This window comes from Paecilomyces variotii (genome assembly GCF_004022145.1).
Source record: "Paecilomyces variotii strain CBS 101075 chromosome Unknown C8Q69scaffold_9, whole genome shotgun sequence".
NCBI classification, from domain to species: Eukaryota; Fungi; Ascomycota; class Eurotiomycetes; order Eurotiales; family Thermoascaceae; genus Paecilomyces; species Paecilomyces variotii.
Genome location: NW_021167148.1, coordinates 311,675 through 325,994, shown reverse-complemented (window position 1 = coordinate 325,994; position 14,320 = coordinate 311,675). Strand labels below are relative to the sequence as shown.

General features: G+C 25.9%; 1 protein-coding gene across 1 annotated transcript; it reads left to right on the top strand.

Annotated features, from left to right (window-relative positions):
- Positions 1-11,997: 11,997 nt before the first annotated feature.
- On the top strand, positions 11,998-13,798 carry C8Q69DRAFT_435438 (putative mitochondrial chaperone BCS1). The gene is made up of 2 exons (XM_028628548.1): positions 11,998-12,280; positions 12,341-13,798. Exons 1-2 carry the CDS (start codon positions 12,119-12,121, stop codon positions 13,694-13,696), a joined length of 1,518 nt encoding a protein of 505 aa, XP_028483170.1. The 5' UTR covers positions 11,998-12,118; the 3' UTR covers positions 13,697-13,798.
- Positions 13,799-14,320: the final 522 nt, after the last annotated feature.

Genomic DNA, 14,320 nt, shown 5'->3' with positions numbered 1-14,320 from the left:
ATACCTTAATAAGCTTATTAATCTTCTTATATTAATCTTATTTATCTCTATTTATATAAAGGTAGAATATATTCTTATAAAGCTTTAAGGTCTTAATATTATATTAAAGGATTTCTTTTATAATTAATTCTTAAATTTTATTATTAAATAAGAGCCTAACTAAATAAATAATTATTTTAAGCAGTTTTATACTATTAGTATTATTAAGCACTTAAATATTAAAAATCTAAATATTAAAGAGGTATTAAAGGACCTTATCTAATATAAAAAGGCTATTACTAATATTAGATCTATATAGAGACTAATAGCTTAAAATACTTTAATAATATTAAAGCCCGCTATAAAGTCTATAGATTTAAAATATAAAGTTCTATAAAAACTATATAGTATCTATAATAAAATAAGCTATACTATAGAGAAGTACTAGATAATATACCTTAATCTATATCTACTATAGAATTAAGATAATATAATCTCTAAATCTATAATATTATTAAATCTTAATCTCTTAGTTTAATCTATAATTTATAGAGTTAATAGTATTTCTATTATATTAGGAGCAATACCTATATATTATATAAAGAGGAATTAAATACTAGATATTAGCTTAGATATCTATTTTACTATCTAAAAAGAAGTATTCTTAATATTTAAATCTATAAAGATCTCTATAGCTTACTTTAAGGGTATTTATAGAGAATAATTATTATCTTAAAAAACTAGTACTATTCTAGTATAATTTAATAATATTCTACTATTTATCTTAGATATTTACTATGCTCTAGGAGCTAATAATAATATCTTATTATTTGCTTTATTAAAGAGCTAGAGATTTAAGATCTTTATAGGTAAAGATAATAAATATTTTATTATAAAGACTCTAGAAGGTAATTACTTTTATAGTATTATTATTCTTAGAGAGTAAAAATATCTTATATACTTTATAATACCCCCTTTTAATAAATAAGTCTATATTATTTTACCTATTATTGCTATAAGTACTCTTAAATAAAATATTATTGCTTAATTAATTAATCTTAAGCTATTTAAAGCTCTATTTTTCTATTATATTACTAGATCCTTAATAGAATAATACTAAATTTTTAATTATGCTAACTAAGGTAACTTACTTTATTTAATATATAACTCTCTTTTTAGCATTATTATTATAAGAGCTAAAGATCTTTTATTCTATACTATTTACTAATAGGCTAAAATTATAAGATAGATCTTATAAAGGCCTATACTTAAAGCTATAGTACCTGCTAAATATCTCTATATTAATATTATTAATAGCAGGTATATGCTAGATTATAAAATAGATAAAGACCTTTTTAACTATATTAAGATAAGATATATACTATTAATTACAGATAATATTATCTACTATAAATAGGTATATCTTATAGTAAATAGAGCCTATATCTTATCTTTTATTAATAACTTAATATATTAATTAAATATAGAGGATTTTTAAATTGCCTATATCTAGTTAAATAATAAGCTCTATATTAAAGCTCTAGATATTTTCTTTAAAATACTAAGTATTACCTATAAACCTATAGCTACTTATATACTTTAATAAAATAATATAAGTAAATGCTCTATAAGAATTATTATAAAATATACTTAAGCTATAATAATTAACTTTAGCTTAAAGTATTTTCTTTAGCTATATGTTATTTAATATAATATATATATTATAAATTAAATCTCTACTTTAATTTTATTATTTTATAATTATATCTTAAGAGCTATATTTTATAGCAGTAATATTAAGCCTATTAAATAGTATATCCTAGCTTAAGCTTAGAGAAATACTCTTATTATAGCTTTATATCTATACTAATTTAAAGCTTTAATATACTATTTGCTAACTAGCCCTAAAGCTCTATTAAGTAAGCTTCTCCTAAAGGGTAAATTAGCCCTATTTCTTAGTATATCTAATAAAAATAATATATTATTATTAGATATTATTATTAAAATAGTAATATAAACTCTATATTTTTATATAAATAATATTGCTGCGCTAGTAAAGCTTAACCCTAAGCTTTATAAGCTAGTGCTTACTATCTCAGCTATTATATTAAATTTAATAGAATTTAAGAATTCTGCGGCATATAATAAAGAAATTAACCTTATTAAAGATTTTAATATTATCTAGTACTAATTTACTAATTTAATAAAGATTTATATAATCTTATTTTAGAAGGAATTAAATACTTTTAAATCTTATAAAACTATTATAATATATACTAAAGCTCTTTAATAGCAGAAAGCTATAAAAAAAGAAATTAACCTGCTAATATAATAAAAGTACTAATATTTAATTTATTAAGATAAGCTTCTCTTTAAGATTTATCTTATACTTAGCAGATAAGTATATAAGAAGAAAAAAGGTTTTAATAGTTTAATTATTTATAAAGCTTATTAAATTATTTATAATAATATACTTAATAAGATTATATTTAATATAATAACCTATACTCTAGTAGTCTTTACTATAACTATTAATATATTAATAGTATTTATTACTTATTATAGCTAGGCTATTCTTTAAGCTAATATTATATAAGCCTTCTTAAATAAGAAATTAAAATATAATATTTATATACTTTAGCCTACTAGCTTTTATAAAAGTAAAGATAATATCTTAATTTATAAACTAGACTAAGCTTTTTATAGATTAACCTCTTCTATAAAGATATAATATAATACCTTAGCAGAGTATTTACTTAGTGCCGGGTTTAAACTATCTCTATGTCAAGGACTTAGCTGGCTCTAGGTCACATGAACTGGATCCTTTAACCACTCAGCTAAAAAGACCACAATAACTACGCCTAAGCGTAGTTAAGCCAGCACCGAACTATATAGCCTAATAGTCGGGGTTCCCGGGGGTTCGCGGGGCACTGCTAAGGCCAGCGCCTTACAGCATCTCTCCCCTAAATCAGGCTCGCCCTCGAGCCGTTCAGCTAGCACGCCGCCGCAGCGCACGCCTAGATCTGCCTAGCTCCCCCTAGCTAGGACTTCTTCGCCCCGACTAATAGTTAAGCTACGGGCTTTACCCTCGCTATAAGCTCGTTAGGCCCCAAAATCGAAAGTTACTAAGATTTTGCCGGTTAACTACTGCCCCGCGCCTACCCCGCCCGTGCTTAACTAAGCACCCCGTCGGTTCGTGCTTAACTAAGCATCCATCAGCCCGGCCTGTGCTTAACTAAGCACCGTGAACCTAGCTTAAAAAGCTCACGGCCTCGGGCGAAATCGAACTCAGGGCTTAACTGTTAGGCGTAGTTATTCTGTCAAGGACCTAGCTGGCTCTAGATCACGTGAACTAACTGTAAAGAGCTGGGGTAAAAAAGCTCTTTATCAGAGGTAACTAGTTAGACTAGTTAAATAGAATATAAGATAAGAGATAAAGACGCAGGCGAGTAGCTATCTATATATAATAAAGTTAAAGGTTAGGTTTAGTAATAATTAGAATAAATTACTAATCTATTTAACTTCTATTTCTTTAGGGGTTATTTATCTATCTATCTGTTTTACTAAATTATCTAGATAACCTAGTCTTAACAGCTCTATCTATAATTAGCTAATTTAACTATTATATATAAATCTAGTTATCTTATTATTTTTTATTGTTTATCCTAGGTCTTAGTAGGTTTAAATTAGGTATTATAGCCCTAGTTTATAATAATATCCTCTCTTATTAAAAGGCTTATCTTAAGCTATATAAAGTTTATTATATAGGTCTAAATATTTAGGCGTAGCTATAGTAATAATAATAAGTTATTATTAAAATATATTTATTATATAAATTTATCTAATATTAGCTTTATTTTAATATTTTTATTTAGGAGATTAGGAGTATTTTTATTCTTTATTAACTAACTCCTATCTTTCTATTTATATATTAAGCTATTCTTTTTTTATTTCTATAGCTTATTTAATGCTATTTTTAATAGTTTAAATATAAAAATAGCTAATAGTTATATAAGTATATTAAAAATAAGATTTTTAAGTTATTTTTTTTTATAAGTCCTATATATATACTTAATATAAGTTATAATCCTTTAAGTTTATATAATAATACTAATTAATATAGTAATACCTCCTAAGTACTTTAAATATATTTTATTTATTTTAGGCTCTCTTAATAAAGCCCTTATAACTGGCCTTAAGCTATTATAGCTACTAACTAAAGATTATTTATTTAATTATTAGCTTAATATAGATAATAAGCAGTTTAATAAGCTATCTCCTTCTCTTATATCTTTAATTACTAATATAATATTAGAATTAATAATTTTTTTTATAGATTATTTTATTTACTGCTGTTAATAATAATAATAAAATATCTTTATTAAAATTATCTGTAGAGGACCTTTTAATAGAGAAGTATCTCTTACCTAAGATATATAAGGATTAATTTATATCTAGCAATATAATTCCTCCTATATATAAGAAAGTATAGGCTAGTTTATTATATTCTCTTTAAAGATTAAAATATAGTTATAATAATACTACTCTTATTATACCTATAATAGAAGAAATTCCTATTTAGCTAATTAAAAAACTATAAAAAAAGTTAAAAATAAAGGAAGTCCCTAGTATAAAGACTTAAAGAATCTAAGATATTATTATAACTTCTATTCCTAGAGTTAAGACTGCTATTAAAAATACCTCCTCCTTAAATTAATTTAGCTCTTATTAAGATAGTAATATTAATTATTATTACTAATACTAATATAATAATAAATTATTTTATTATCTTTAAGATAGATTTTATTATAAATCCTTTTAGCCTAGAGAGTTTAATTAAAGACTTTTCTTTTATCCTATAGGAGATATATCTTTATTATTTAAAGGCCTTAGTATAAGATTTAAAGTAATAGTATATTTATCTTTATATTAATATAAAATATCTCTATTATAAGAGCTTTTATAAGTTATATATCTCTATACTATTAATATATAAGGCTAAGTTAATTTATATTTAGAGTCTTAGCTAAAAAGCTTATCTTTTAAATAATTTAGAGTCTTTTAATAAGGCTATAAATATATATATTTTTTTTATAAAGGCATATATGCGGAAATCTATATTTAAGACTATTAAATATTAATTTAGTATTATTACTATTCTACTAATTCTATTATATTTTAAATTAAAATTATTATATCTCCTTTAAGAGTTATATAAAATAATCTATTTATTAAACTGCAATATCTTATATATAGCAAATATACTTGCCTAATTATAGGGACTGCCTCTATTCTCTAATAAAGAGGAGAAAGATATTATTAAGGGGTTTTATAGTAGTAAAGTAGTTAAATAAGATAATTTTATAGGCCTATATTTAGATTATTAGCTAGGGCTAGCCTAGTTAAATTAAATTGTTTTTATTAAAATTCCTTTTTTTTATATTCTTTTTAAAACTCTTAAATCTTATAAAAAAATCAGAGAAAGAGTAATATATATAGTAATATATTTAATAATAGTTAAAAAACCTAATAGGAGAAAAAGTATTATTATCTATTTATTTTACTTTGCTTTTTAATTCTTAGCTTTTTTTTATCTTATCTTTATTTAGGTAGCTTATTTATATTAAGAGTCTTATTAAGATTCTTGCTATAATATTTCTTTAAAGCTTTAATTATATATATAAGATCTTCTAATATTTGCTATAAGTTTTTATATAAAGGATATTCTTTTTATTTTATTAGGAATTATTTTTTCTTATAAAAGGTTTATTCGCTAAGGATTTCTTTTTTATTTTTATTTTTTATTAATAAAAACTAGATCTAGCTGTTTAAATTTTATCTCTTCTTATTAATTATAGGGTTCTAGCAGGAATATATAGAATATTAGATATATCTTGCCTAGGCTCTTTAGTAGTTATAATTAGTATATTTACTTTCTAATTATCTCTATTATTTTATAGGGTTTAGAAAATTAGTAGTTTAACTTCTTATTTAATTAATTAGTTTATAAATTCTTTATTAATAGAAGAACTTAATCCCCTATCTTATATAACTTAGGTATATGTTTCTTATTATAGTATTTTGCTTATACTTTAATAGTATATTATAAGTACTTCTTTAACTTTACCCTAATATCTAATAATTTTTTAAGTTATTCTTTAACAGTAAAAATATTTAACCTTATTTTTATATTATATTTATCCTAGCTATTAAGATTAAAGCTATAAAGGGCTTTAAATAGCGAGTATTTAGTAATAGAATACTTTATATTATTATAAGTATATTCTACTGTATTTAATAATAATACCTAGTTATTTTAATAATAATTTATATATACCTTTAAATAATATTTTAAAGTCTAATTCTAGTACTCTATCTATTTATTTATCTATAGATAAAAAGTAGTGCTTATTAATTAGGTAATTTATATATATTAATAAAGCTTAATCTAATATTTATTAGTAAATACTAATCCCTAATTAGAAATAATTAATTTTAAGGGACTAAACTAGTAATATATTCTTTCTATTATTAGGTTAGCTAAATCTTCTGCTATAATTATTTCTTAGGTTAAGATATATAGAGCTATTTTAGAGTATTAGTCTATAACTACTAGGATTATATTATATTTAACTCCTTATTAAATTAATAATAATAGGCTAATAATAAAGTCTATTAATATATTTTACTAGGGTCTTTTTACTATAAGTAGTAAGCTTAATTATTTATATAATTTATATCTAAGAATTTTATTTCTTTTATAGATATTATAGGTCTTTATATATTTTTATATATTATTCTATATATCTAGCTAATAGAATTTTTATTTAAGTAGTTTTTCTATAGTTTTAACTCCTTAATAGCTAGTATATAGATTATTATAATAAATTCGCAGTAATTCTTACTTTAATAAATATTTATCTAGAATATAAATTTAATCTTATCTTTATAGCAGATTCTTATTATTTATAATCTATTTAGAGCTTTTAGATTAATTAGTCTCTAAATTATTAATCTTCTTTAATATAAAGATATCTCTCTATTAGAGCTACCTAAGTAACTCTAGAAAATTAAGCTTTAGAGGATCTTAGATTATCTCCTTATTAATAATCTTTAATATTAATAGTTTTAGCAGTAAGTGTTTATAACTATCTATATTATTTTTTTTATTTAAAGTATATAATTTTAGTTTTTTTTATAGGGTAGGTAATAATTTAATCTCCTACTTCTTTTCTAAGAGTTTATAGTCTAGTTTTTAAGATAATATATTAGCTATATTTAAATAATCTAGCTTATATTTAATATAAAAGTTATAGCCCGCTAATAACTTTACCTATTTTACTTACTTATTATTTAAAATCTTTATTATAAAGAAGTAATATAGGTTTGCATAATTAGTCTATACTTAAGCAGGGTATTTATTACTATTTAAATAGTATCTTTAATATTTAAAAGCTTTAATTATTGCTAATAGTTCCTAGTTATATACTTTATATTAATATTTAATTTCAGTAAATTTCTTTAAGAAATATGCGACTAGGTACTATTACTCTATTATTTTACTTATAAGCTATAGTAAAATAGCAGTTAAAGTAAATTTTAAGGTATTTATAGCTATTATAATCGGCTTTTCTAAATTATAATACTATAATATTAGTAGTTTAATAAATATAGTTTTTAAATTTTTAAATGCTTTTTATATTTTAAGTATTTATTCTAATAAGCCTATTTTTTTACTATTCTTACTATCTTTAAGTAAGTCTATTAATAGTATTATAATAAAAAAGTAATTATAAATAAATCTTCTAAAAAAACTTATAAATTTTAAAAAGACTTAAATATTATAAAAGGTCTTTAATATAGGCTAATTATAAATTGTTTTAATCTTAAAGAGATTTATTTTAATCTTATTATATCTTATAATAAATCTAAGAAAGAAAACTTTCTCCTTATAGAATTTATATTTACTTAGCTTTATATATAAATTATATTTATAGAGTCTTTCTAGTACTTTAAAGATATACTATTTATATTTTTTCTTATTTATTAAGAAGATTAAGATATTATTTAAGTATATAATGCAGTAGATATTTAATAGGCCCCTTAGCGCTATATTAATATAGGCTTAAAATATAGCTAAAGCATTATATAGTCTAAATAATATAATAAGATATTTAAAATAGCTATATCTAGTTCTAAATATTATCTTCTATTTATCTCCCTTTTATATATAGATTTTATAATAAGCTTTTTAAAGATTAAGTTTTATAAAGAATCTTATATTTATTAATTAATCTAGTATTTTATCTATTTATAGTAATAAATAGCAATTCTTAATTATTTAGGTATTTAGTCTTTAATAATTAATATATAAGTGTAATTTATTATCTTTTTTAAGGATAAAAATAATTAGTAATTTAGCTGGGCTAGTTAAAGCCTAGATTTAATCTTATTATTATATATCTTTTAAATATTTTTATAATGCATTTAGTTCTTTAATAAAGTATAGGTATAAAGACCCCTATAATAGCAACTTATTATTAATTAGATTAATTATATAAATCTTAATATCTTCTAATAGAGGTAATATTTTAGCTTCCTTTTTTAAAAAGATATCTTAGAATTATATATAATATAGAGGAAGTTAAATTTCTTCTATATCTATTTTAATATATTCCCCTTATATATAATAGATTAGTTAATTTTATACTATCTCTATAAATACTTATAAGGTTTAAATCTTAATCTAGGGTAAAGCCTTTTATTAGTATTTTTAAGTTAGGCGTTTTTAATCTATAATAAGATTATTATAGTATAATTATAATAATCTTAAGATTATATTTTAATTTTTCTTAACTATATTAAGTTCTTATATAAAAATAATCTAAAAGTTAATCTTATAATATTTTATCTTCTCCTTTAAGTTCTTTATATTAATAGTAATAGAGAAGTAGCTATAAATTAGTATTATTTAGTCTTTTATTTATAAGGTATAACCTATTAGCTTTTATAAAAACCTCTTATATCTATAATATAGTAAAAAATTATAATTAATAAAGTTAGCGTATGCTTAAGAATTAAGAAGTATATTTATTTTTATAATATAATCCTTAATTAATATACTTATTAAAGTTATAAACTCTAGCTCTATACCTTTAAGGCGCTAAAATATATTAAGCCTAACGCCTTTATCTTTAGGGGGTTTAGAGTTCTTCCCTATCTTATTAGGATATTATTTACTAATATATCTGTTTTTTTTATAATTAAAGCATTGCCCTTCTTTTATTAACTATTTTTACTCCTTTAAGAATCTAAAATTTTTTATTTTGCGTTTTAAATAGGTCTTTATAGAGGTTAATTAAAATAATTTATCCTTTTACTTATCCTGTGCATATAGATAGAATTAGTCTTTTTTCCTTATATAAGGTTAAGATTATTCCTTTTTTTTAAAGTTTTTTAATTAAGATTTAATAGAGTTTTTAAGACTTTATTTAATAATTATAGCCTTAGAAGCTAGTTAGTTTAGATTAATTAGAATATATATACACTTAAATAATTAATTCTATATATTTTCCTATAATATAGAGAAGAAGGTTTAGCTTTAAATATTATTTTCTAGGGCTAATTTAGCTCTATAAAGCTTAAATTTATTATAAAATTCTTAAGCAGTCTGTCTTAGCTATTACTTTAATCTTTAGAATTATATAGCAGCTGTTTAAGGTTAATATTATAGATTCTTAAGATAATTTAATAGCTATTATTAAAATCTTTATTATAAAGTTATAGCCGAAGTAAGAAGTCTGTAACTTTAAGCTATTCTATAGTTATCTAAAAGTAATATAGCAGCATAATTTATCTTATTAGCTTTAGTTTAAAATATTAATATATTATAGGTAAAGTATTAGTCTATATAGCGGCACTAATAATAGTAAATATTTAGATCTTTAGCTTAATATTAATAAGGTTTAAGCAGTTTAATAATAAACCCAGATTTAGGAGCTATATTTATTTATTTTATTAGCTCTATAACTGCAGCTATATTTATCTTTTTTAATAATCTCTGAATTGTATTTTATAGAGCTTTTATTGCTATACTATTAAATTAATATTAAGAACCTAATAAGATAATAGGTCTAGTACTAATAATATTTAATTTTTATTAAATCTTAGAGTCTATAATACTTCTTAAATTTATTAGATTTCTTAAGCCTATAATAGTTATTAGTTTAGGCTAATTAGAACTAGTATTACTTACTAATCTTAATTGCTTAAAATTAGTAATATTTATTAGTTTAAGTTAAGTATTAGGCTTTAGGCTATATTTAGATTCTCTATACTAATCTCTAGTATTACTTTTTAATATCTCTTCTTTTCTTAATATATTATTAGTTAAGCAATTTAAACTATAAAGAGCTAGGGTAAGAAAGCTTTTTATTAGAGGTAACTAGTTAGACTAATTAAATAGAATATAAGATAAGAAGTAGAGATATAAGCGAGTAGCTATCTATATATAATAGAGTTAAAGGTTAGATTTAGTAATAATTAGAATAAATTATTAATCTATCTAACTTTTATTCTTTTAAGGGTTATTTATCTATTTATCTATTCTACTAGGTTATCTAGATAACTTAGTCTTAACAGCTTTATCTATAACTAGCTAATCTAACTATTATATATAGATCTAGTTATCTTATTATCTTTTATTATCTATCTTAGGTCTTAGTAGGTTTAAATTAAGTATTATAGCCCTAGTTTATAATACTCTATATAATCTCTACCTCTAGATTTTAATTATTATAGAAAATATTTATATTACTATTTATATTAATAATTTCTCTATATATACTTCTAAGTAATTTATTATTTAGGCAGTCTATAATAGTATTTCTAAGCAATTTAAAATAAAGAATTTAGGGCCTATTAAGCATTATTTAAGAATAGAAGTCTCTTATAATAAGAAGGGCATATAGCTTATTTAAACAGAGTATATATATAAATTTATCTAATCTTTTAAATAGAAAGATTTTAGCTATATTAAATCTCTTATAGATTTTAAGCTTTAAATTAATAATAAGCCTAATTCTATAGTTAATATTAAAAAATATTAATAGGGTATTAGCTATTATTAATAATTAGCTACTAAGACTTATCTTAATTTATCTAAGATTATAAGCTTACTAGCTAAGAGAAACTCTTATTTAATTTTAAAGAGCTATATAGCTTTAAAGTATATTATATATTATTTAGCTAAATACCCTAATTATAGTATTATATACTATAAAGATAATAAAGATATTAGACTTCTATAAGCCTATTATAACTCTAATTATATTAGAGATTATAATAAATATTATTCTATATTAAAATATATTTTTATACTTACTAGCAGATTTATTTTATAAAAGACTTATAAGTAAACCTGTATTTTAATTAGCTCTAATAAGGCAGAATATATAGCTGCTTCTAAAGCTGCTAGAAAAGCCTAATAAATATATTATTTAATAATTAATATAGGTATTATAAAGAATATTAGTCTAATTACTTTAAATATTAATAATAATAAAGCCTAAGATCTAATCTATATTTCTGCTAGTATTAAATACTCTAAATATATTAATATATAGTTCTATTATATTTATAATATGCTTGCCTAAGATATAATTAATTTAAAATATATTAATTCTATAGATAATATTGCTAATAGTTTTATTAAAGGGCTAATAATCTTAAAATTCTAGATATAGCTTAAGCAGCTTAGCTTAACTATAACTGCTTAATTATATAACTAAACTGCTTATTTCTTTATTTTTATATATTATCTGCTTTCTAGTTAGTCCTATTTATTTATATTTAATTATTTAAATAATTGCTATATGTTCCCTAATACTTAGTGCGAGGGTAGGTATTAAAGGCCCCCTCTGGCTGCCCCTTTCGGCGCCCTGCTCCCTAGCGATCACGTGACCTAGCAAGCCCATATAGGCTTCGCCTAGCTCCTAGATCCAATTAAGCAAGCTTTCTCCCGCTTCCTTCAAACATTAAGGTGAGGACTTTCGGCCCGTAGTAAGTCCGACATCTCTCCGTCACATAGGAAGAGCTTCGCCATGTGAAAGCTGCGACGCGGCGCGATCACAACCACTTCATGGGCATGGAAACAAATGGGCTGGCCAAGGACCAAGGCACGCTGTCGCCTGCTGATTTGATCCTGCAGCAAAGACGTGATGCGACGACCCCGGCTGTATCGCAGCCCAACGGAGATGGTGGACTCTTTTCACAGTTGGCCAACAACCCGTTCTTCACAGCGGTAGGTCATGTTCAGTGAATAAATATATGGAGTACATTCTAATCTTCCTTCTTAATCCAGGGTTTTGGTCTCGCAGGTCTGACAGCGGGTCTCACTCTTGCGCAGAGAGGGGTTCGACATGGCGCTGCGCTTCTCCGCCGACGGATGCTGGTCGACGTTGAGATCAGTATCAAGGATGATTCATACGCATGGTTCTTGCACTGGATGACACTCTACCAGCAGTCGCAGCTACAGGGAGCTCGTACAGCCGCTGGCAAATCTGGGTTTATGGAGTCTCTGCTTCAGAAATTGACGCCGGGTATGCGCCATCTGTCTATCCAGACACAGAAGGTCGAACACTCAAACGGAGCTATTCACACCCATTTCACCTTGATTCCCGGTCCCGGAAAACATGTACTTCGCTATAAGAATGCATTTATCTTCGTGAACCGGGTCCGAGAATCCAAGTCGAGAGACCATCAAACCGGCCGTCCGTGGGAAACAGTTACCTTGACCACCCTGTATTCTCAACGTCATATTTTCGAGGACCTCTTCACCGAAGCCCATGAATACGCGGCGAAATCGCACGAGGGAAAGACATCGATATATAATAGCTGGGGAACAGAGTGGCGACAGTTTGGACAGCCGCGACGCAAGCGTCCTATTGAGTCCGTGATTCTTGATAAGGGAGTGAAAGAGCGGATTGTTGCAGACGTGAAGGATTTCATGAGTAGCCACCAATGGTATTATGACCGTGGAATCCCGTATAGGAGAGGCTATCTTCTCTACGGTCCTCCAGGGAGCGGTAAAAGCTCTTTCATTCAGGCTCTGGCTGGTGAGCTTGATTATGATATCGCCATTCTCAATCTCAGCGAGCGTGGATTGACCGATGACCGACTCAACCACCTTCTGACCATTATTCCGAATCGAACTCTCGTCCTGCTGGAGGACGTAGATGCCGCCTTCTCAAACCGACGGGTCCAGACAGATGCCGATGGTTATCGTGGGGCAAACGTTACGTTTTCCGGCCTGCTGAACGCTCTCGATGGGGTTGCAAGTGCTGAAGAGCGTATAATCTTCTTAACAACAAACCATGTCGAGAGACTCGATGAGGCACTCGTCCGCCCCGGCCGTGTCGACATGACAGTTCGCTTTGGTGAAGCCACTCGTTATCAAGTTGGCTGTCTGTGGGATCGCTTCTACAGTGAATTTGACACGGATGGTAGGTACAAAGAAGCTTTCCTTAAACGGCTGGAGGAGCTTGGCCTCATTGAAGATGCCAATGGCCGTAAGCCAGACCGTTCCAGATCTACCAGCACAGCTGCGCTGCAAGGATTATTCTTGTACAATAAGGGAAACATGGAAGGTGCGGTTGAAATGGCTGAAGCTCTAGCACATAATGTGTACGAGGAAGCTCAGGCAGCTGGACGTGACTAGTGAACAAATCAAAACAAATGTATTATAGGCTTCGCTTTAGTATAGACTTGGATGAGTGTATAACAGAATGATACCACGACCTTGCATATCTCGGCACCAGAGCATCACCGTGGAAGTACAAGTAACTATATGTATGGCGCCAAGGTAACTCACTCCCCGGGGTCCAATGGCATATATGTGGCGATAGATCGCGAACATCCTTGGTGTATCTAGTAAGCATAAAGCCTCGTCTGTTTTGTGGGCTAATCCGCGCCGTTCCTAAGTATAACTTGGATAAGCAAAGCACCCAGCATAGGCCAATTATTCCCCCATCTGATCTATATTTGGGAATGGCTATTGCTGTGAGTGCTGTACCTTACCGCCCCTAAAGCTCTAGCCGGGTGACTGTCAACGGATTCGCCCAATCATCCCCACGAAGAGCAGATTGCTTAACCGCCCGCCTTGATCAACGGGGTGAGATCCTCGAATCGCCATCAAGACACACCAAGTCGCGAATATGGGCCTGTTATTTCCTAACTTCCTTCACAGGTTCTGGCCTGTTATAGAACACGCTACTTCGCCAAGGTGCAGGGCTGGCGTGATGGTTCCCATTAGTTGCGATGTTGACTATCGACAACCGTGATT